A 23,758-nucleotide genomic window follows, 5' to 3' on the forward strand; every position below is an offset into this window, starting at 1 on the left:
CAGCTGTGGGGGAGAGTGCAGGACAAAGCCAGATGCAGTAGGAGGGCAGTGCCCCTGGCACGGGGCAGGGGGAGGGTGCAAGGCAGGTCCAGATGCAGTGGGAGGGCAGTGCCCCTGGAATGAGGCAGGTGGGCAGTGCAGTGCAGGACCAGATCCAGTGGCAAAGCAGTGACCCTGGCACACCGCTGGGGGAGGGAGGGCAGGACAAGGCCAGATGCAGTAGGAGGGCAGTGACCCTGGCACAAGGCAGGCAGGGGAGGGGGCAGGACAACGCCAGGTGCAGTGGCAGGGCATTGCCCCCAGCACAGGGCTAGCTGGGGGTGCAGTGCACGGTCAGATGCAGAGCTAGGACAGTGGCAAGCGGAGGGTAGCAGGGCAGGCTGCCCCTTTGGCTCACAGCCCGCTCCCGGCCTGTTGCTCCGGCGCTGCCGTTGCAGTGCGCGGCCCCTTTAAGAGCCATGTAAACAAAGCCTAGTCCCCGTCCCTCCCCCCGCTCCTCTCTTAGCCGCCGACGTTACTGCGTCGCTTACGCCGCCGCAGCGGGCTGCGCCATTCTCTAAACCCCGCCGCCAGCGCGGTGGGGTCCTTTACGCAAAGTGCGGGAGCTAGAAGGTGCAGCGCGCAGGCGCGGCGGCCCGGCCGGGGGGAGGAGAGAGAGGAGCATGAATGGAGCAAAATGGCGGATCATGTGCAGGTGAGGAGGGAGCGCGCGGGGGGGGGAGGGGACAGCCGGGCCGCGGGGTTCTGGGCCGGGCGCGGGGGAGACTGGCCCGCGGGAGCTGCTGGGGCTGCGGGGCCCGGCTCCCCTCACGGGGGCTGCACGGCAGCGGGCACCTCCCGGGGTGTGGCTCGGATCTGGGGGCGCCGGGCCCCGCTGCGAGCTGGCCCCCGAGGCGCGGCGCTCCCAACATGAGGCGGCGGTGCCAGCGCTCGGGGGGCGGGTTACGGACTGCCCCTGAGACTGAGCACCTCCTCCTAGGCCCGGGCCGCCTCCTGCTGGGGCAGCTCCCCTCTGATAAAGGGAGGGGGGCTTACCCCCCCCCCCAGTGCTGGGGCATCTGGAAGTCAAGGGGCGCATGGACCCCCCGAGACTGAGTGGTGCTTGAGCATTGATACCCCCGCCACACACACACGTGCCCTGTGCAGACTGGTGGGAGCCAGGGGAGAGGCCTTGCAGACCAAGGGGCAACTGGGTGCTGGGCCCTGCAGGAGCAAGGGGTGCCTGAGCACAGACTGCACCCAAGGCAGCCGCTGCGGGGGGGGAGCATGGGCTGTATTATGTTACCTGCATATAGCCTCCACTCACTTTAGTTTCCCAGGTGCCAGCAATTAGCAGCTGCCCAAGAGTGGTGGGTAACAGGCCAGGGTGGGCAGCAGCATCAGAGGGAGCCTATCACTGCAAAGCTGGTGGCGAGAAGGGGCATTTGGGACACAGTTGCCCAGGATTGGAGCCCTCAATCTGCCATCAGCTACTGCAACTGAGCACTTTGCTCCAGGAAATAATGCCTGAAAGCACTGTAGAGTCAGCGTTCCCTAGAGTAGCTGGTCACTCTTAGTGTCAGAGGGCTTTGAAGGTCTTCCTGGGTTATTTTATAGGCAGAGATGACTGGAAACTTTTGCCTGCACTCTGCTAAGCCCTTCTTGTGTTCACCCCCTTTCCTGTTAAAAGTAGTAAGGGACTGCCAACCCCAAAGTGAGAAGAACTTTGGGAGCTTCAAAATTGACATGGCAGAAGTCTTGGCTTTGGGTCTGACACCATGGCCTGGATTATTTGTCTCCCATAGGCAAGTAAATAAAATGTCTGCTGATATGAAGTTCATATGGTTTGAGAATGAGGTGATAAATACATGCTACATTCGGATTCTGGTCCCTATTGCCAGGAATCATGGGGTGAAATTAAGAAAGGGAAAATGTAACTTGAGTATCAGAAAGAAACTTTCTGCCTTTGATATATGTCATAGGGTGGCATAGTCTCGCAAGGAAAGCAGTGGAAATACCTTTATTTGTATGTTGTACAGATTGGATGAGTCTCTCTGTGTCAGCAGTGGAGAACAAGGCCAGGGGTTGGAGGAGCTGACCTGATAGTTAACTTTCCATCTTGAACTTCAGTGATACTTTATTGAAGAGCATAGCAGTGGTTGGTAGTGGTAGTGTTAACTAACAGATCAAGGTTTTTTTTAACTAGATGGTATTGGTGATCTTTTTCTGAAGGCTTTCAAAGCAAGCTTTAAAGTGACTATTGTTAAACTATTTATTAAGAGACATTGTCAAATTAAAAATCATATGTAAACAAGCTATTGTCTATCACTAATAACACCATAAGGTATTAAAAATGAAAGCTTCAAAATTCCATTTCACATGATGTGTGTGCTTCAGTTTTTTATTTCTCTTTGCTTGGGCATCTAAAATCAATGTAGTCAATTTCACTTTTATGTAAGTCAGTTTCTTTTTCGGGGTCTTACTTTTGCAGTGGTTACATTTGAAACACTGAATGGGAACTATTTATTTAAAAACAACTGTTTCAGTTGGATTCAAAATAAAAGCTTGTGGAGATACATTTGGAGATCTTACAAAATTTAAATTTTGAGCCAAATCTAAGCTGATAGTGCCCCTGTTAACAATTTACACAGCCACATTTTCATGAAGAACATTGTAAAGGACTCGTCCTGGAATTAGAAATATTGCAGCAGAATGGTAGTATAGAGGAAATAATGTTTTCCCATAATAGTGATGATTTAATTTGTGATTATATGCATGATATCAGAGTAAAAAAAATGTTTTGATAGTTACTTATTATTCATGTAACTGTTAAATATATTCTGCATCTGGTACCTCTGTGAACCACAAGGGTGAGTAGTTTATTAACTCAGAATATAGCCCGTGTAATTCTGAGGTTGTCTTGTGGGGTTGAAATAATCTTATCAAATGCAGCCTAGATAATCTGTTGGGGATTGCTGTGTTACTAAACACTTTACGTGCCATAAAGACACTGGAGAACGGCTGTATTCTTTGGTTTGTCATTAGTGACACATCAGCTTCACAACCTAACCTGTGACTTTACGGATAGACCCACAGAATCCGGTGACAGTGTCTCTTGCTGTTCTTGTCATTTTAAAACAGGCTTTTTCTTCTTTAAATATTGGGTCAAGCAAATGGAATTTAGGGCCATAAGAACATAATTAATATTGCTAGCTTCAGGTGCACTAGTTAAACTTTAACATAAGAAGCTTGAAGATGTTCCACTCCAATGGAGATTTATTTGCAAGTACTGTTAACCTGTCACTAAGCTACAGGAGACTTATCAGAAGGCATCAGTGCAACTCTTTACAACTATTGCTAATGGACAAGTTACTTATCTGTAATGGGATGATTTTATTTTATTTTTCATTTTATTTTTGCCTTTTTATTTTGCTTTGGGGCAAAAAAGGTATAGCACTACCTCTGAAGAGGCTCTTCTAGCTTCCTTCAAAGCTGCCTCAGGATTTCTGGATTTTTATGGCTAGGGGAAAATCACTGATTCGATGAGTGGATTCAATTCCTGTTTGTTATAGTGTTTTTTTAAAAACCAACCAACCAACATGCTATTTCTAATGCTGATCCAGTTGTTTGGATATTTTGTGAGTAGGTTGTATGGGGCTCTGTTATAAACTATGCTTGTTTAAAAAACTGGAACACCCTTGATATAGGGAGACATTGAATATAAGTTTGGATGAGTGAGCATTTTCTTTTTAGCATATAACTTGAGACTTGATTCTGTTTTGGATAATAGGGTGTTTCAGATAACTGATATCTGGATGATATAGTATAGAAGACTAGCACCAGAGTGGCCATATTTTGTCAAACTTCCAGTCCAGTTATTAAATATTGACTCCCCAGAGTTACTGTCATTAGAACTTGCATGTTAATACTTAACAAAGTGCAAAAGTGTAGATTTATTTATAATTATTGCAAGTTATGGAGTTTACAATATGATGCAAGTTGATGAAAGTGGAAGCAGAGTTGAGTTCTTTGAGACCACAGCTGAAGGACTGTAGCATCATGTTCTGTAGCTTTTTAAAAACAGAACTTGGTGAATGTAGAAAATTCCACTTCTTTTCTGAGTGCAATCCACATAGTCAAAGCCAGTTGGGATAGTTTTCTGCTGGACAGCTCTTCAGAATTACTGTGCAGGGTCTTGGAATGAAAAGGACTGTAATACAGTAGCAGATAATCCTGTATCGTTGTGTGTGGCTGTGGAAAGCTATGTGGTCTTAGAGGACTGGTATAGATGCTGTTCCCTTCCTGTCTTTGATTAATTGAGTTAATGTTTCTACCTGCTCTTTTCAGTCTGTGAATGTCATTCCAACTCCAATATATGTGATGGAAACAGGAGATGAAGAGATAACATTAGAAATAACTTTGTGGGGAAAGTAGTGATGAGTCCTCTTTTTTTCTTTTTCCTTGGAAACAGATTTTCTGTACAGCATTCCTTTCTTAGATCTGGGATTTGATATCCTATTGTAACCTAAAATGGGTAAACTTATTAGGAGATACCTGATGAGTTAGAATATGCCTTTAGGGAAAATGTTGATGTAGGGCAAGGGTAACAACTTGCTTCTGTGGCTTTGTGTACTGAGAAAAAAGAACAGGAGTACTTGTGGCACCTTAGAGACTAACAAATTTATTAGAGCATAAGCTTTCGTGGGCTACAGCCCACTTCTGGCTGTAGCCCACGAAAGCTTATGCTCTAATAAATTTGTTAGTCTCTAAGGTGCCACAAGTACTCCTGTTCTTTTTGCAGATACAGACTAACACGGCTGCTACTCCGAAATTTGTGTACTGAGTTGTACCTAAAGATTCCCCTGGACCTAAATATAAGAACTAATTACATCAATTAACAATTGTTGCCTCACTTTTATCGGTGATCATATTATCTTTACCTGCTCTGGGTAACCCGACTTGTAGGTTTATAGTGCAAGATCTTTTGCTCTTGAAATGTAACAGGTCAGGTGCTGTAGAGGTACCTTCATAGGTACAGTAGTAGGTGGTCGTTCTCTTGATGAAACAGAGAACTTAACTGACTGCTTGCATATGAAAAACCTAGGTTCAAGGGATGTTAGTCATCTGATTGCAACTTCTAATTAAACTGGCAGCAGTTAATTCAAATCAGACTCAGAAGAAGCCTATATTTGTGCCGTAAGATGGATTCAGATGTGGAACCAGGTCCTTGAAGTGCATTGGTGGGAAGCAAACGAAGAGGCAGGATGAAATGTTTTCTTTCATTGTAAACTAAAGCCCTCTCACCTCAGAGCTGTTGTATTGGAAACAGTGGAAAAATGTGGTTGGAGGCATTCTGATAACATTTGTCGTTTGGATGAATGGAGGAGCAGAGTTAAGAAGGGAAAACTTGAGACTGAAATCAAGAAAAATGACTGTTTCCCATAAAAATATGGTATGTAGTGCATATAACCTGAAGCATGAAATTGGAGTGAGTGTTTAAAAAAAAAAAAAAAACACACACACCTGTGTGCATGCATGTTAATAGCCTCTTATGCATGATTCTTAAAGTAATGTTTGTTTGTTTTTTTAATGAATGTCTTGCAGGGCCAATCCCCTGCCACTCCCAAGCCCTAATAGCTCCTGAATTTTGTTGGTGTATTTCTGTATTCCAAAAGGACATTGTCTTGGATCAAACACAAAAATAATTTGGCTCTGGGAACATGTAACACATTTTGCCCCAAGGGAAACCCTGAGACTAGATGTGTATTTCCTATTTGCTATCTCTGTAATCTCATGTTTGCTTGGTAAAAGAATCATGATTTAGCCCACTGTCCAACTATAATTTTGCTTACAATACTGGTTTGGGTTTTTTGGTTTGTTTGTTTTTTAGTCCATGCTTTTACCTTTGGCGTGTCATTGGGCTGTCTGACAGCTCTTGTGGAGGACTTTTCCCCAGAATAGTCTGAGATCTGCTCAAGAACCTAGGGGGAAAACACACAGTGCACCTTAAAATAGTGTTACCAGCTTTTCTTTCACAAATTAGATTTTGATTTTACTGTCCAGCCACTGAGCAACAGAATTACTGGATAACTTTGTGGCAAGTGGATCAGAATGGCATTTTAAAAGGAACCCAGGAATTCATGGATTTAGATACATACATTTTTGGTGCTGTGATTATCATCATTTCAGTGTCAAAAGTCTGAAAGTAAAACAAGGGGAAGCTCAAGCTCCAGCTCCTTTTCAGCTTGGGGGACCAAATTACTAGCAATTGGCTGGCTGTTTCCATTCTTCCTCTTAGCCTGCTTGGGTGGCTTGTCTTATAGAATGTGCTACTCTCCTAGGAAGCAGGTAAAACACCTTTTGTAAGAGACAGCTGATCTCAGAGGCACCATATATAAAAGCATGTACTCCCTCTATCCTCTGTTCAGATGATTGTGTCATGAAACCGTTATCTCTGAGAGGAGGAAAATGTGTTGGCTTCTTCAAAGTTTTTCACACTCATTAGTAACCTGTTGAGAAGAAAAGGATTTCAGTGAAATCCTATCCCCATCAAATCAGTGGGAGGTTTTACCATTGATTCAATGAGTTCAGAATCTTGCCCTCAGTTTCTAGGTAGGAATACCTTCTATAATTCATCTAAAGATTTCAAAGCACTTTACAGAATTAAGTCTTGCCTTCCCCCATGACATTGAGACCCATATTACAGAGAGAAAAAAGGCATAGTGTAGTGAAATGACAAGGTCCTGCAATGAGTGAGTGTCAGAGCTGAGATTAGGCTGTGTCTGTGATGTGATGGGTGATCACTCGTTACCGAGTATGATCATCTTCCATGGGAGTTATGAGTCCTCAGGTGGCTAATAAGGCCAATCCCGTGTCTACACTGCCACTTTCAGTGCTAAAACTTTAGTGGTTCAGGGGTGTGAAAAAACACCCCCCTGAGTGACAAAAGTTTTTAGCATCGAAAAGCACCAGTATAGACAACGATGATTCCCGGTGATAAAGCTACCACCGCTTGTTTAGCGGTGGGGGGGTTTTATTGCCGGGGAGCTCTCCCTCGGCAATAAAGCGTGTCTACACTGCCCACGTCACAGCGTGGCCGTGTTGTAACGTGGGCAGTATAAACATACCCTAGAACTCAGGAGTCTAGACTCCTAGCCCCCGTTCTAACAGACTGTGTTCTCTCCAGTACCAACACTAACTCCATTAGGGAAGTATTAAGAGAACACTGGATCCTCTGTAATACGGCAAATCACTTCCTTTACTGTTCATATTGTCCTGTTGCCCTTGGTTTTGGGCAGTGTCTCGCTATGAACTGCAGTTGGTCTAATGCTCAGTCCAATTATAGCAAAGTACAAAAAAGTCCTGTTTTTGCTGGCAGATTTAAGAGGTAAAATGTAGTTTGCTGTTTTGATTCAGCTGTGTGATTCAAGGAGACACTTGTAAATCATTTGTGATGCTCTTTGAGACTAAATAGTTTGTGTATCTTAGTTGCCTGTGTTTCCTTTTTCAAGTCAATAGAAGGGAATACTTAACCTTAGCTTTGAATTTAGCCATGTACGCTGTGGGCAGGGGCTGTCCAATCCTCCAAACACAGTTTAGCCAGTTCAAGTCTAGAGGATCTATATAGTTCTCACTGTACCTCATGCTTGACCTCCAACAGGCTCTCTGTGTTTCCCTATGTCATCTAACTGTGGCACTGTTAGATTTTTTTATTTTATTTTATTTTTTTGGTCTAAATTAAATGGTGGTTTTGTGCTTTGATGGAAATAATTCCTGAAGAATTGCATAATTGTGACCCCAATCAGACTTGAATAAGATCTTTAGAGGAGCTGCAGCCTAGCAGGGCCATTGCATAAAGTACTAAGTGAATCCAGCAAATGTGGCTGTACAGTGCAACCATAAATATGTGCTCCCTGTACTGGCCTTCACTGAAACATGCAAAGTGAACCCATATACTATAGTGATGCCACATAAATGGTTATCAGTAGTACCTACTACATTCTGAGGTTTGGTTCTGTTGAATGGACATTTAGTATGCAATTACAGGTGCTTGCTGGCTATGTTTTTATTTGCTAATGCTCACCATGTTCCTGATTGCCTACTGGGGTTAAGCAAGCTTGTTATGGAGAAAATATTACTCATAATATTTTGACATTAGGAGTTGGAATATAGTACAAGGATAACTCCACCTGCTGTGTCTGTTGGCTTGCATTATTCTGAGTGCATGTGGTACTCCTGGGGGAATTCTGCATCACTGCGCATGCGCAGAATTCATGGCCCCTGCAGATTTCTTTGCTTCCCTGCAGAAAAAATGACTTCAGGGGGTATGGAGGTTGGGCTGGGCAGTTGTGCGTGTGTGTGAGAGACACTGTCCCTCTTGCTCACTATTGCGGCACGTTTGGCATGGAGGGGCAGGGCTTTGGGGTGTTTCTGAGGAGGGCGCGGGGCAGGCTTCCTCAGGCAGAGCAGTGTGTAGCAGTCTGCCTGCTTAGTGAATTGTTCCCATTGTTCTCCGTGAATTCCACCCAGGAGTATAAAACAGATGTAAAAATTTTAAAGCTCCTTTACATTGCCAGAGTGGTCAGTTGTAAAGGACAGTGTGGCCTTATAAATGCTTATGGTGCTTTAGTGATTAGAATTGGTCTAAATTTTTGAACTGAAAAAATTTCCTATCAAAATGTGCTCCATGAACTGTTTGCTACTGACCTTTCTGGAGATGGTCAGTAGTCAATATAAATTGTGAGTTTGAGTCCCCAGCCCTCACTTGCTCTTTGGTTGCATATGATGTAACATGGAGCATATGGCTGCATATAGTTGTTGACTAATAACTAGAAGTAAATGGTCAATACTAGCTACAGGTTTCAGAGTAGCTACATTACACTACTATTAGACAGGGCAGGTTGGGGTTTTCCTCCAATGCTCCAAACTCCCATTCTCCATCCATTGTATTGTAGTTTAAATATATTACCAAAATAATTGAAATCAGTGTGATTATATTTCATATTTTATTTGTCAAAATAAAGCAGAATTTTTAATGTTTTGGCGCAGAATTCCCCCAGGAGTAATAGATATCCTCAGATTTGCATGCAGGTAGGTGATAGATAAGAATTCTGGTTGTTGTTGCTTTTCTCCGCTCTGCCCCAAGTGCACACTAGTTCCTAGAACTTTTGGTGAAAGGTAGGTAGTAACCACCCACTTAGAAAACATCTCTGCTAATGTCAAGACTGCAGCTTGATATGGAAGCAAACATAATATCTGAAGTCTGTTCCATGCTCCCTATAACTAATGTGGTAATTTTGTGACATATTGTGGGGCTGTGTTCGCCCCTTCGTTATCAGAACCAGGGCATCAGCCTCCCATTTAAATAGTCTGTTTCAAAACATGAATCTTTCACGTGAATTGACAGTGTACTTGATTTTGGGTGAAGTTGAGTATCCTCAAGTCCCATTGTCCCCAGTGGGAACTGAAGCTGCTCAGCACCTTGCTGGAGGCATTCAGTACCTTTCAGGGTTGGGCCCAAGAAAATCTTTTTTTTCCCCCCTATGGTAGATTTTGAAAGCCAAAAGCATTTTGGGAAGTAAAGGTAGGGTTCTGCATCTGCTCTTTAAGGCACTCATCCCTTCATTGTGCTGTGATGGCATGTATAGAATGGAGATAGTGAATGTACCTGCTCAGTTACTTATCTTTTTTTCTAATCAGTTACTCTATTCTAGAAAAATGAGTTGATGTCACAGTGTAAAAAGTGGGCTTGAGGGCCATTCACCTAAGAGCTAACAGATTCCAGTCGACTAGCCAGGCACCGCAAAACAGAAAATATGCTTTAGCAGCTAATTGACAGTTTCAGCATTTTGGGGTGCACTTGCCAGTGACAAGACTGGGGGTAGGTATGTCTACAGTGCAATAAAACACCCACGGCTGGCCCAGGTCAGCTGACTTGGGCTGGGGGCTATAAAGTGGTAGCATAGATGCTCGGGCTGGAGCCCAGGCGCTGAGACATTTGCAAGGAGGGAAGGCCCCAGAGCTCTAACCCTCGAGAGCCAGCGCATCTACACTGCAGTTTTATGCCATGCAGCCTAAGCCCTGTGAGCCTGGGTCAGCTGATCCGGGCCAGCTGCCGGTTTTTCATTGCAGTGTAGGCATACCCACTGTGTCTAACAGAGTATCTTGTTACCTGTCACTGGTCTGGGTTGCATCACATCAGCTGCAAACCTGGCTAATTACAGCTGGGCATGGAATGAAGTGCACTGCTTCAAATCACTTTTTGTATCCGAAATGCAACACTTGTTTTACATCACAGCTTTCTGTTGACACTGTGCCAAATTAATGAGTGTTATATTGTGTGCCCGCATAATACTCTGGCTGCAGAGTTCCAGAGAACTGAAAACTTACCCTGTGTGTGGCAAACACCTAAACCCACAGCCAGTTTGTAGTAATATAAGCCATAAAATTGCATTTCAGTGCTGTAATCTCAGTGAATGAGAAGTGTGGCTCTAAACTTTCCTCCCATGCCCTTGTTTCTAAGGTGACTTGGGCTGCTCATGTGTAGAGCATTTTACCCTGTCTCCCTTTTAACTTTTGTTATTTAAAGATTAATTGTGTTACTCCAAACCAAGACTTCTTAAAATTAGCATCTAGCCCCTCTTCTCTCCCTGCCCCACATTGCTAAAGACGTTTTTAAAAATATATATTTTTATTAAAAACACAGAAACAACATAAATCAAACAAAAAGTTGTATGCAAGAACAGGACAGGCAGATTGTGTAATTAGCTGGCTGCCTAAATCAAGTAGATTGAAGTTGTCTGAATGCAAGCTGATATTTGATTTCCAGTGATGGAGAACCGGTCGCTAATAGCACATCTGTGTAAGGGGAGACTTTTCAAATGGGAGTTGGGTGCCTGTGAAAATCCCATCTTGTCAAGTCCGAGGTGTCGGTAAGACAATGTACATGTGTTTAGCTAGACAAGCAGGAAGATGATAACGTGGTCAGTAACAATTACACTATTCCCTTCTCCATTTCATGCTTCAACTGCCCAAGTACAAATCTCTAATTATCAGTTTTTTCTAAATACATGGAATAGTTATGCACTTTCACGAGGTAAGCGATTGTCTTTCTAAAGCCACTCCCGTTCCCCAAGGTTGTCCTTTTTTAAAAATCTTTTCTTAGATTAAAAATCTTCCTGCTCCCCTCACCACACCTTGTGTCATCATGGAATTCCTCTGCTCTTTTCTTTTCTCCTCATAATACTTCGTGCCCGCAAAGTGCTGTACATATTCCAAGTGCTTTACAAAGAGGGAGGGAAATGTTACAATCGCCATTTTACAGAAGAGAAAAACTGAGACTGGCTAAGGGACTAGTCCAAGACTACGCAATGATTTAATGTAAAACCTGGGGTGAAAACAAGGAGCTCCAACCCCTCTCCTGAGTCCTTTGAGCCACATTTCCTTTTGTGCCTCCTTATGAAATCAGGTATAAGCATGTTGAGAATGTACTCATTAACATCTTTAATTAATCACTTGTACAGTCTTGGGTTTAATTGGCTGATCATTCAGGCAGCCACTGTCTGGCCTGTGGCATGCTTTATAAAGGTGCAAGGTTGCTTTATAAATTGAAACTATTAAGGTCCAGTTGGCAGCCAGGTATCCTCTTTACTTAAAAAAAAAAAAAAAAAAAAATGAAACTGAATAATCCATAGTGACTGGACTGGAAGGCATTTGCAATCAAAGCTTTCTCTGCACTTCTGTGTTAAATACTTGAAAATTGATGTAAAAATGTAAAGCTCTTGAAATATTTTATGAGCATTTCTATGGTGCTCACTAATGTGAAATCTCTTTTAATTCACAAATGCCAGAAAATGTATATTGACCTTGTAACTCTCAACACTTATTAGAGGAACGAACTTTAATCTGCTATATTCAGACCGTATGCCTGTATATTTTTGAGTCTCGTCAAAATAATTTTCCCCAGGTGGAGGAAAACATTGGGGGAGTAAGGTAACAGATAAAGTACATTCTTCAGATTTCTTTAAAATACGATATTTCCTCTGATTGTCCGTTTGTAAAATGACTTGTCAGCATAAATTGTAATGCTCCCCATATCTGCTATTGAATAGATCATTGGATGGAAGGGAGGGCTGGAATTCTCTAGGTCAGCCTCTCTTCTTTAAGCAGGAAGTGACCCATATTGTTTTCTATAATTTTTTTAACCCTTTTCCAAAGCCCAGGGATGGGATGGTATTTACCAGAGGTGATTTTTACCAGGTAAAATCATGAGGTTTTTTTACTGCCCCAGGAAAAACTAGTTAGTTCCATGTTTTAAAAACTTTGTTAATGCACTCCACGTTACGTTTAACTTTAGTTACCGTATTCAGATTGTGGTTACATAAGGCTGTAGATATGTAGATTAATTTAATGTACAGATAAAAAGTAAAATTGCAGTGGATGTTCTACTAATATATGTAACTATAATACTGAGCATCAGAACGTCTATGTTTTGGTTCAGTATTTTCTCAAGGAAGTTACACATGTCATGACTCATTTCATTTTTCAATATTATATAAACTAGTGGTTCTCAACCTTTTGTACTGGTGACCCTTTCACATAACAAGCTTCTGAGTGTGACGACCCCCCCCCCCCTTAAATATATAAAGTGTTTTTAATTTATGACACCGTTATAAATGCTGGATGCAAAGTGGGGTTTGGGATGTAGGCTGACAGCTCGTGATCCCTCCCCGTAATAACCTCGCAACCCCTGAGGGTTCCCGACCCCCAGTTTGAGAACCTCTGATATAAGCAAATGTCCAAAACTTTTTTTGATTAGATGAAAACGACATAATGCGGAGTTGTAGGCTTTGAAGCACTAAGCAATTAGGATTATGCAGAGTTGCAGACTTCTAGTCCAGGTCCGTTTGGCTATGCAGCATCCTGTATAGGAAGACCAACTTTGATGTAGTGGATAGACCAAGCCTATTCCTCAGTTTTGAATGGAAGTATCTGAAGTTTGAAAAGATTCATTCTATGCTTGCTGAACTTGCTAGACACTGATGCGATTATTTTCCCGGTTTTCCTGTTTAAACAGGTATTTACCAGTGCCATGTTCTAAACTAGTTTTTCCTGGGAAATTGCCAAACCTACCAAAGCCACCCATGTATGGGGTTGTAACTACAGTAACTCCTTGCTTAACGTTGTAGTTATGTTCCTGAAAAATGCGACTTTAAGCAAATCCAATTTCCCCATAAGGATTAATGTAAGTAGGGGGGTTTAGGTTCCAGGGAATTTTTTAGATATATTTTTAAAAAAATCTATATATATATATATATATATATATATATATATATATATATATATATATATATATATATATATATATATATACACACTCTCTCTCTCTCTCTCTCTCTCTCTCTCTCTCTCTCTCTCTCTCTCTAAGTTTTAAACAAACAATTTAATACTGGTACACAGCGATGATGATTGTGAAGCTTGGTTGAGGTGGTGAAGTCAGAGGGTGGGATATTTCCCAGGGAATGCTTTACTGTTAAATGATGAACTAGCAATCTGCCAAGCCCTCAAGGGTTAACACGTTGTTAATGTAGCCTCACACTCTACAAGGCAGCAGGAATGGAGGGAGGGGGGACAGCATGGCAGACAGAGACACACACCGTGTGTGTGAGAGAGAGAGATGCGCGTTGCCCCTTTAAGTACGCTGACCCCACTCTAAGTACACTGCCTTTTTAAAATAGATCAGAAAGTTGAGACAGCAGCTCCTGCCAGCAAGGTCCCTCTGTCCTGAGCCCTGTCGTGTCCCCCCCGCTCTATGGAAATGTGGTAAGCGGGGTGCAGAAGCAGGGGGAGGGGTGTCACCCTGACATTAGCCCCCCCTTGCACAGCAAGCAGGAGGCTATGGAGAGCAGCTTTAAGGCAGAGGGCAGGAGCAGCACATGGCAGTGGGGGGAGGGACAGGTGAACTGCTAGCAATTAATAGCCTGCTGGGCGGCTACGGCACAGGAAACTTAGGAGAACGGGGAGCTGATAGTGGGGCTGCCAGTCCACCCTGGTTCCAAGATCCCACCAGCTAGCTGCAACAGGCTGCTCTTTCTGCAAGCAGTGGACAAAGCAGGTGGCTGCCAAATGACGTTATAAGGGAGCATTGTACAACTTTAAATGAACATATTCTCTAATTAACAAAACAGCGTTAACCGGGACGACTTTAAGTGAGAAGTTACTGTACACCGGTGCCCAGCAAATCCATCCAATAAGTGGATAAGATCATAAAAATCTTATTCAAGAAGATAAATGTATCCTTTTAACAACTTATTGTAGTTATCAGTGGACCACACACTTTCACTTGTTAGTAAGATCACTGTAAAAACAGCAAAAACAACAAGGAGTCTGGTGGCACCTTAAAGACTAACAGATTTATTTGGGCATAAGCTTTCGTGAGTAAAAACCTCACTTCTTCGGATGCATAGAGTGAAAGTTACAGATGCAGGCATTATATACAGACACATGGAGAGCAGGGAGTTACTTCACAAGTGGAGAACCAGTGTTGACAGGGCCAATTCAATCAGGGTGGATGTAGTCCACTCCCAATAATAGATGAGGAGGTGTCAATTCCAGGAGAGGAAAAGCTGCTTCTGTAGTGAGCCAGCCACTCCCAGTCCCTATTCAAGCCCAGATTAATGGTGTTGAATTTGCAAATGAATTTTAGTTCTGCTGTTTCTCTTTGAAGTCTGTTTCTGAAGTTTTTTTGTTCAATGATAGTGACTTTTAAATCTGTAATAGAATGACCAGGGAGATTGAAGTGTTCACTTACTGGCTTATGTATGTTACCATTCCTGATGTCCGATTTGTGTCCATTTATTCTTTTGCGGAGGGACTGTCCCGTTTGGCCAATGTACATGGCAGAGGGGCATTGCTGGCACATGATGGCATATATGACATTAGAGGATGTGCAGGTGAATGAGCCCCTGATGGTGTGGCTGATGTGGTTGGGTCCTCTGATGCTGTTGCCAGAGTAGATATGGGGACAGAGTAGGCAACGAGGTTTGCTACAGGGATAGGTTCCTGGGTTGGTGTTTCTGTGGTGTGGTGTGTAGTTGCTGGTGAGTATTTGCTTCAGGTTGGGGGGTTGTCTGTAAGCGAGGACCGGCCCGCCTCCCAAGGTCTGTGAGAGTGAGGGATCATTTTCCAGGATAGGTTGTAGATCGTGGATAATGCGCTGGAGAGGTTTTAGCTGGGGGCTGTGTGTGATGGCCAGTGGTGTTCTGTTATTGTCCTTGTTGGGCCTGTCCTGCATCTTCCTCTCCAAATGCAAACAGATGGACATCATACCAAAAGGACTGAAGGTAAAAAATCCATTGCAATCAACATACTACACTGAGTATGGTGAGAGACTGTGCCACACACTCTCAAAGAAACTGAGGAACCACCTGATCAGCATCCTGTACAGCAGACAGGAGAAGATCAAGAATGAGCTCTCAGAACTGGAGACTCTCATACAATACCAGCCTTCTACACAAACTTCCACGTGGCTGGACTTTACAAAAATGAGACAAGCCATTTACAATGCACACTTCACTTCTCTACAGAGGAAAAAGGACTGTAAGCTATCTAAACTAATACCTGCCACTGGGGGCTATAACAATGGTACCCTCAACTCATCTAACAACATTGTCAATCTTTCCAACCACACACTTAGCCCAGCAGAAGAGTCTGTCCTATCTCGGGGACTCTCTTTCTGTCCCACCATCCCCACGAACATGATACAGTTCTGCGGTGATCTGGAAGCCTACTTTCGTCGTCTCCGACTCAAGGAATATTTTCAACGCACCACTGAACAGTGCACTGACCCACAGGAACCCTCCTACCAACACTACAAGAAGAAGAACTCTGCGTGGACTCCTCCTGACGGTCGAAATGACAGACTGGACCTCTACATAGAGTGTTTCCGCAGACGTGCACAGGCTGAAATTGTGGACAAACAACATCACTTGTCCCATAACCTCAGCCGTACAGAACGCAATGCCATCCACAGCCTCAGAAACAACTCTGACATTATCATCAAAGGGGCTGACAAAGGAGGTGCTGTAGTCATAATGAACAGGTCAGATTATGAACAGGAGGCTGCCAGGCAACTCTCCAAGACCACATTCTACAGGCCACTATCCTCTGATCCCACTGAGGAATACCAAAAGAAACTACACCATCTGCTCAAGAAACTCCCAGCTACAGTACGGGAACAAATCTACATGGACACACCCGCAGAACCCCGACCAGGGGTATTCTATCTGCTACCCAAGATCCATAAACCCGGAAACCCTGGACGCCCCATCATCTCAGGCATTGGCACTCTGACAGCAGGATTATCTGGCTATTTGGACTCTCTCCTCAGACCCTATGCTACCAGCACTCCCAGCTATCTTCGAGACACCACCGACTTCCTAAGGAAACTACAATGCATTGATGTTCTTCCTGAAAACACCATCCTGGCCACCATGGATGTAGAAGCACTTTATACCAATATTCCACATGAGGATGGACTGCAAGCTGTCAGGAACAGTATCCCTGATGAGGCCACAGCAAGCCTGGTGGCTGAGCTTTGTGACTTTGTCCTCACCCACAACCACTTCAGATTTGGGGACAACTTATACCTTCAAGTCAGTGGCACTGCTATGGGTACTCGCATGGCCCCACAGTATGCCAACATTTTTATGGCTGACTTAGAACAACGCTTCCTCAGCTCTCGTCCCCTAATGCCCCTCCTCTACTTGCGCTATATTGATGACATCTTCATCATATGGACCCACGGAAAGGAGGCCCTTGAAGAATTCCACCTGGACTTCAACAATTTCCACCCCACCATCAACTTCAGCCTGGACCAGTCCACACAAGAGATCCACTTCCTGGACACTACAGTACAAATAATTGATGGTCACATAAACACCACCCTATACCGGAAACCTACTGACCGCTATACGTACCTACATGCCTCCAGCTTCCATCCAAGACACATCACACGATCCATTGTCTACAGCCAAGCCCTAAGATACAACCGAATTTGCTCCAACCCCTCAGACAGAGACAAACACCTACAAGATCTTTATCATGCATTCGTAAAACTACAATACCCACCTGGGGAAGTGCGGAAACAGATTGACAGAGCAAGACGGGTACCCAGAAATCACTTACTGCAGGACAGGCCCAACAAGGACAATAACAGAACACCACTGGCCATCACATACAGCCCCCAGCTAAAACCTCTCCAGCGCATTATCCACGATCTACAACCTATCCTGGAAAATGATCCCTCACTCTCACAGACCTTGGGAGGCGGGCCGGTCCTCGCTTACAGACAACCCCCCAACCTGAAGCAAATACTCACCAGCAACTACACACCACACCACAGAAACACCAACCCAGGAACCTATCCCTGTAGCAAACCTCGTTGCCTACTCTGTCCCCATATCTACTCTGGCAACAGCATCAGAGGACCCAACCACATCAGCCACACCATCAGGGGCTCATTCACCTGCACATCCTCTAATGTCATATATGCCATCATGTGCCAGCAATGCCCCTCTGCCATGTACATTGGCCAAACGGGACAGTCCCTCCGCAAAAGAATAAATGGACACAAATCGGACATCAGGAATGGTAACATACATAAGCCAGTAAGTGAACACTTCAATCTCCCTGGTCATTCTATTACAGATTTAAAAGTCACTATCATTGAACAAAAAAACTTCAGAAACAGACTTCAAAGAGAAACAGCAGAACTAAAATTCATTTGCAAATTCAACACCATTAATCTGGGCTTGAATAGGGACTGGGAGTGGCTGGCTCACTACAGAAGCAGCTTTTCCTCTCCTGGAATTGACACCTCCTCATCTATTATTGGGAGTGGACTACATCCACCCTGATTGAATTGGCCCTGTCAACACTGGTTCTCCACTTGTGAAGTAACTCCCTGCTCTCCATGTGTCTGTATATAATGCCTGCATCTGTAACTTTCACTCTATGCATCCGAAGAAGTGAGGTTTTTACTCACGAAAGCTTATGCCCAAATAAATCTGTTAGTCTTTAAGGTGCCACCAGACTCCTTGTTGTTTTTGTAGATACAGACTAACACGGCTACCCCCTGATACATAAAAACAGCAGACACCATTTTCCTATTAGTGGAATGCTGCCACTTCAGAGCCATCTCTTAATCCCTCCATCGTTTTCATCTGTTGCCAGTAAAATGAGCTCTTCATTGGTATACCTTCTACACTGTACTTTCAGATCTGTGAAGGATTTATTTTTCTCCTGCAGTGGCATTTTCGGTACTTAATGCATGGTTCTCAAATATACCTCTTTACTGGTCTATCCAGTAACCTGTCACTTTGAATTAATAGTTTTGTTTTCTATGTTCACATTAGGTAGAAGTGAAGTGTTATTTCTGTATCATCCAGGTGTTTTGGCTTAATTTCCTATTTGAAGGCTCTGTGGTTTTGTATCATTAGCTGGGTGTGTTTGTGAACTTGGTGATTGCAGGAGTTATAGTCCTTGGACGTTGTACTTGAGAACACTGCTAAAGAAGAAATATCAGTAGAGGATAATGTTCTAAAGTGCCTCTAGTTAAATCAGTAAGTTAAAGATAAGTTTGCAAGCTTTGCTGAGCTTCTGCAGTTTTATGGATGAAGAGATACAGCAGTACCATAGAGGCTTTACACCTCCAGGGTGTTCACTGGTTATGGAACTCCGCACCCGTCTCAGGGGTGGCTTTTTTGTTTTGGGGTTTTTTTTTTTTAAATCTGGATGAGAGAGCAGCTCTGCACCCCTAAGGAATCTGCATAGGCATGGCTCGGGCTTGTCAATGCAGAGTGCTTGATTTAAATGTTGGCTTCTTTGTAATGTGTTCCCATTTAGGTAAAATATTACTTCTGTAGTGTCTTGCATGTCTGGAACATACTGTCAATCACCAATGTGACTGTGAAATGTATAGCAGGGGAAGACTCTGCGCGCTTTTGATTGTTGCACCTGAAGGCTGGCTTCTTTTTGCACAGCTAAAGCCCCAAATGTTGTCTGTAGCGCTTGTTAGTTTAGGGGGGAAATATGATCCAGGAATTTGAAAGCCAGTTTGTTTCTTCATGGATTTGAAATTTGAAAGCAATTTGAAAGCAAACGTTGTTAGTACTGTAGTTGACTCATCTTATTTTCCCATTGTAAATACCAAAGCCCAATGAAATTCCTTATCTTCCACTCCTGTGTCCCAAACAGAGTGGAAGAGATTACAAAACCTTTTCCCCCTCTTTATAACAAAATGCAAGTCTGTATGGGAAAATTGATCTGTGTCTTTAGAAGCAGTTCACTCCTATAAGACTTCTTGTTGGATTTACAAAAGAAATCTTATTTAGTTAAAAACTAACTAAAAAGTAGGATTTTGGAACTGCGGTATTCTCAGATGGTGCACTCCAGGGATTATTTTGCCAATTTACCAATCAGAATATTACCTTCCCTAACTCTTGATCTGTTTGGGGCACTGTGTGTGTGTGGTTTTAATCCATGTCAACCAAGATAACCCATTTTTTCACAGTTGCTCCTTGTGCTTGTAAATGGTGATGATTCTGTCCAAGCCTCTGATGTGTTAATGAATCTATGGTTAAGAGACCTCAAGAAGTGAAGAACCACAGTGAGCGTTTGCCGTATTTGTCCAATTTTGAGTTCTGAAAACAAAGGTTGCACATCTTCTTCCAACCCTGCCACTCAAGGTGTCTAAAAAGCGATATGTATTTGGATTTTTCTAAAAACCAAACTTCTTTTCTAAAATGCTTTTAACAGCTAGATGTCTCAGGAATAGATTTCTTTTCAATAGGAAAATCTAAAAAGTGTTTCCAACCCCTTTACAAATGTGTGTAGTTAAATATTGGTAGTAACTGTGTGGAAGTAGCCTCTGTGCTTAGGAATGTCTCATGAGTAGGGCCCTACCAAATTCATGGCCATGAAAAACAAGTCACAGACCATGAAATCTGGTCTTTTGTGTGCTTTTACCCGTACTATACAGATTTCACAGGGGAGACCAGCATTTCTCAAATTGGGGGTCCTGACCTAAAAGGGAGTTACGGGGGGTCACCAGGTTATTTTAGGGGGGGTTGCGATATTGCCACCCTTACTTCTGCACTGCCTTCAGAGCTGGGTGGCTGGAGAGTGGCTGCTGTTGGTCGGGCACCCAGCTCTGAAGGCAGCACACCGCCAGCAGCAGCACCAAAGTAAGGGTGGCAATACCATGCCATTACTTCTGCACTGCTGCCTTCAGAACCGGGCGGCCGGATAGTGGCAGCTGCTGACCAAGGGCCCAGCTCAGCAGGCAGCAGCGCAGAAGTAAGAGTGGCAATACCATACCATGCTATCCTTACTTCCGCACTGCTGCTGGCGGTGGCTCTGTCTTCAGAGCTGGGCTCCTGGCCAGCAGCTGCCACACTCTAGCCGCCCAGCTCTGAATGCAGCACCACTGCCTGTAGCAGTGCAGAAGTAAGGGTAGCAGTACTGCAGCCCCCCTACAATAACCTTGCAGCACCCCTCCACACAACTCCCTTTTGGGTCAGGACCCCTACAATTACAACACCTTGAAATTTCAGATTTAAATAGCTGAAATAATGAAATTTACTATTTATAAAATCCTATGACTGTGAAATTGACCAAAATGGTCTGTGAATTTGATAGGGCCCTACTCATGAGTAGCCTGGATCTTAGCACCTGATTTACTGAAATGGGGAATGTTTACTTGGATTACATAGGATTATATTCCCTGTTTTCATAAAACACTATGGGGTTATTAACTTGTGGTTAAACAGACACCAGAGACTTGAAAAAAGGACCTTGACTTGTCCAGATGATGGCATCTTTCATCTGATCACCCTATACTGTATATCCAGCAAAGTGGTTTCACTCCTGCATGAACAAGTGATGCTCACAGTGGCTGCACTACTTGCCTTGTTCCAGTTCAGTTGGAAATGGTGGTTGACCTTCATCAAATGTAGTGGGTAGGAATACAGAGGAAGTGCTAACTTCTACAGGAATTAATTGGTTAAAATCAATTTTATCGAATAAGGTAGTGTCTCACTTTCATGTAATGAGCAGCACCAAAAGGTTTCTTAAAGTGGGGAAGATAACAAGAGACCCTGGACATACATCATTCTTGTGAAGTAGCTTACTACTAGTGTCTGAACATCTAAGTCTGTGGTTCTCGGACTTTTGTACTGGTGACCCCTTTCACACAGCAAGCCTCTGAGTGTGACCTTCCCCCTCCTCCCCCCCCCCCCCCCATATAAATTAAAAACACTCCTTTTTTATATATATATTTAACACCATTATAAATGCTGGAGGGAAAGCGGGGTTCAAGGTGGAGGCTGACAGCTCGTGACCCCCCCCCCCCATGTAATAACCTCGCAATCCCCTCAAGGGTCCCGACCCCCAGTATGAGAACCCCTGATCTAAGTGCCTTGCAATGAGGTATATTTTTAATATGAATTATTTGGATTGATCATCTAAATCTTAGTTAACTATCTGCAAGAGCCAGGACTTTCAGACTTGCTTCATGTAAAACTTCTAGCCAGATTAAGCTCCTAGTCTATGTAAGTGCAACTAAGAATTGTTCACATTATACATATTTCTTGCTTCATAAGTTTCTAAAACAGAGGGTAAGTTGCAAGCGCTTCTTTTCCTCTTACAAGTTCTTGGGGTACTTATGCATAGAGCCTTGCATGGATAAAAATGTGTATCCGCATACGGTCCGTGATCTGCAAACATAGTCCGCAGATATCCACAGATGTGGATATAAAGCAGATATCCGCAGATTTGCAGGGCTCCACTTATGCAATGGGTCAGGTTACTGCTTCATTAAAGCACTATGATTTGAGTTGAGCTTGAGGAGTCTCTACTGTGTTTATTTGGATCTTGCTATTTCTAAGTGTGTCACAAAACTGCAAACCCAGAACACAACTGGTTGAAATACATGTTGTTTCCAGCTGATCAGACAGAAGTGGAAGTCAGTTGATCTGCTCCTTCATAGGAGGGTTTATCTTTATCCATTTCATTTTGTGGGACTAAATGGGCCTTTGCCACGCCTCTTTTTTTTTTTTTTTTTTTTTTAAATTCATTATTGTTTTCACTTGCAAATTGGGATGCAATTTGCTATATATGTAAGTGCCACTAGCATAAGCATCGCATACTCACTGAAGGCACGCTTTTATATTACTAAACTAAGCACATGATTATCATTCCTCCTTTTAATACCCTGTAACCAACTGTCGTCCTTGTTGGAAAACCAGAGCTGAGTCTCAGTGAAATTATGCTGTGATATTTGTTTGCATTTGAGTAGCTTATTGAATAGTTTCTACTTTGTATGTCAGCAGTTTCACCTCCTACTTATACTCTCTCATTCTTGTTCTTTAGATTATAAGCTCCCTGGTGCAGGGATTGCCTCTGTTTATGAGCAATGTAGGGTTGAGTGCCTTTTTGGTCCTAAAGAAGTGATAAGCTGTGTTAGCTCATTTATGGTAGGTGTCGGTGAGGAAGGACAGATCTTGCAGCATGTCTAAAACTATATATGTACCCTTTTGTAGGTTTTTGAGTGATCTGCCTGGAAACACTACACATTTTACCACTCGTAAGGAAACTCATCCCCTGAGCTTGCGTCTCAGGAAAATCTGTGCACAGCACAAGCCCGTGCTAAATCAGAAATGATGCCACAAATCATTGTTGGATTCCCAAGTCTGGTATTTACCTCTCTGGGTCAGCAAGTGCTGGGAATTTTGCATAGGCAATATGTTCATCACCTTGTAACAGGTGCCTCGAGTTGTTCTACAGTACCTGAGTAGGAGTGGCATTGCTAGACTCTCTCAAAGAAATCCCATCCAGCCCACCTTGGTCAAAAGAATGTTTGCTTTAGGGGAGAAAATGGGGAATTTTTATTGATTCCCTGAAAGATGCAAGGAGATCCCTACGGATATTACTGCAATAAATAATTGTAATGTGCTGGAAGTGCATAAATAGTAGGGCTGTCAAGTGATTAAAAAAATTAATCGCGATTAATCTCGCTCTGAAACACTAATAAAATACCATTTATTTAAATATTTTTGGATGTTTTCTACATTTTCAAATATATTGATTTAAATTACAACACAATACAAAGTGTACAGTGCTCACTTTATATTGTTGATTACAAATATTTTCACAGTAAAAACAAAAGAAATAGTATTTTTCAACTCATCTAATAAAAATATACTGTAGTGCAATCTCTTTATCATGAAAGTTGAGCTTACGAATGTAGAATTATATATCAAAAAAACTACATTCAAAAATAAAACAGTGTAAAACTTTAGAGCCTACAAGTCCACTCAGTCCTACTTCAGCCATCGCTCAGACAAACAAGTTTGGTTACAATTTGCAGGCGATAATGTTGCCCTCTTGTTATTTACAATGTCACCTGACAGTGAGAACAGGAGTTTGCATGGCACTGTTGTAGCCGGCATCACAAGATATTTACATGCCAGATGCGCTGAAGAGACATATGTCCCTTCATGCTTCAACCACCATTCCAGAGGTGCCAAATGCAGCATACATTTCCTCGATTATCTGAAACGGGAACTGTCAGCACGGCTAAGTCAGAATCCATTGAACTAAACCTGCTTAAAGCTTATTGCAGCCCTTGTATGCAAAGAGTGTTTCTTAAGCCACCATGTAATATAGGATCAATTCCACAGCCATTTCCTGAAGCCTCCTTTTTCAGTAGCTGTTTTCTTGG

At 43.1% G+C, this 23,758-nt stretch overlaps 1 protein-coding gene across 2 annotated transcripts in view; it reads left to right on the forward strand.

Moving 5' to 3' along the window:
• The first annotated feature begins 659 nt into the window (after nt 1-659).
• The window catches only part of XPO7 (exportin 7), a 93,500-nt gene continuing 70,401 nt past the window's right edge, over nt 660-23,758 (forward strand). For both annotated transcript variants that reach the window (XM_054017703.1, XM_054017704.1), the window contains exon 1: nt 660-694. In XM_054017703.1, the coding sequence (XP_053873678.1) occupies nt 677-694 (18 nt within the window). In that variant the 5' untranslated portion in view covers nt 660-676. The remainder of the gene's footprint in view (nt 695-23,758) is intronic.

This window comes from Malaclemys terrapin, chromosome 2 (genome assembly GCF_027887155.1).
Source record: "Malaclemys terrapin pileata isolate rMalTer1 chromosome 2, rMalTer1.hap1, whole genome shotgun sequence".
NCBI classification, from domain to species: domain Eukaryota; kingdom Metazoa; phylum Chordata; order Testudines; family Emydidae; genus Malaclemys; species Malaclemys terrapin.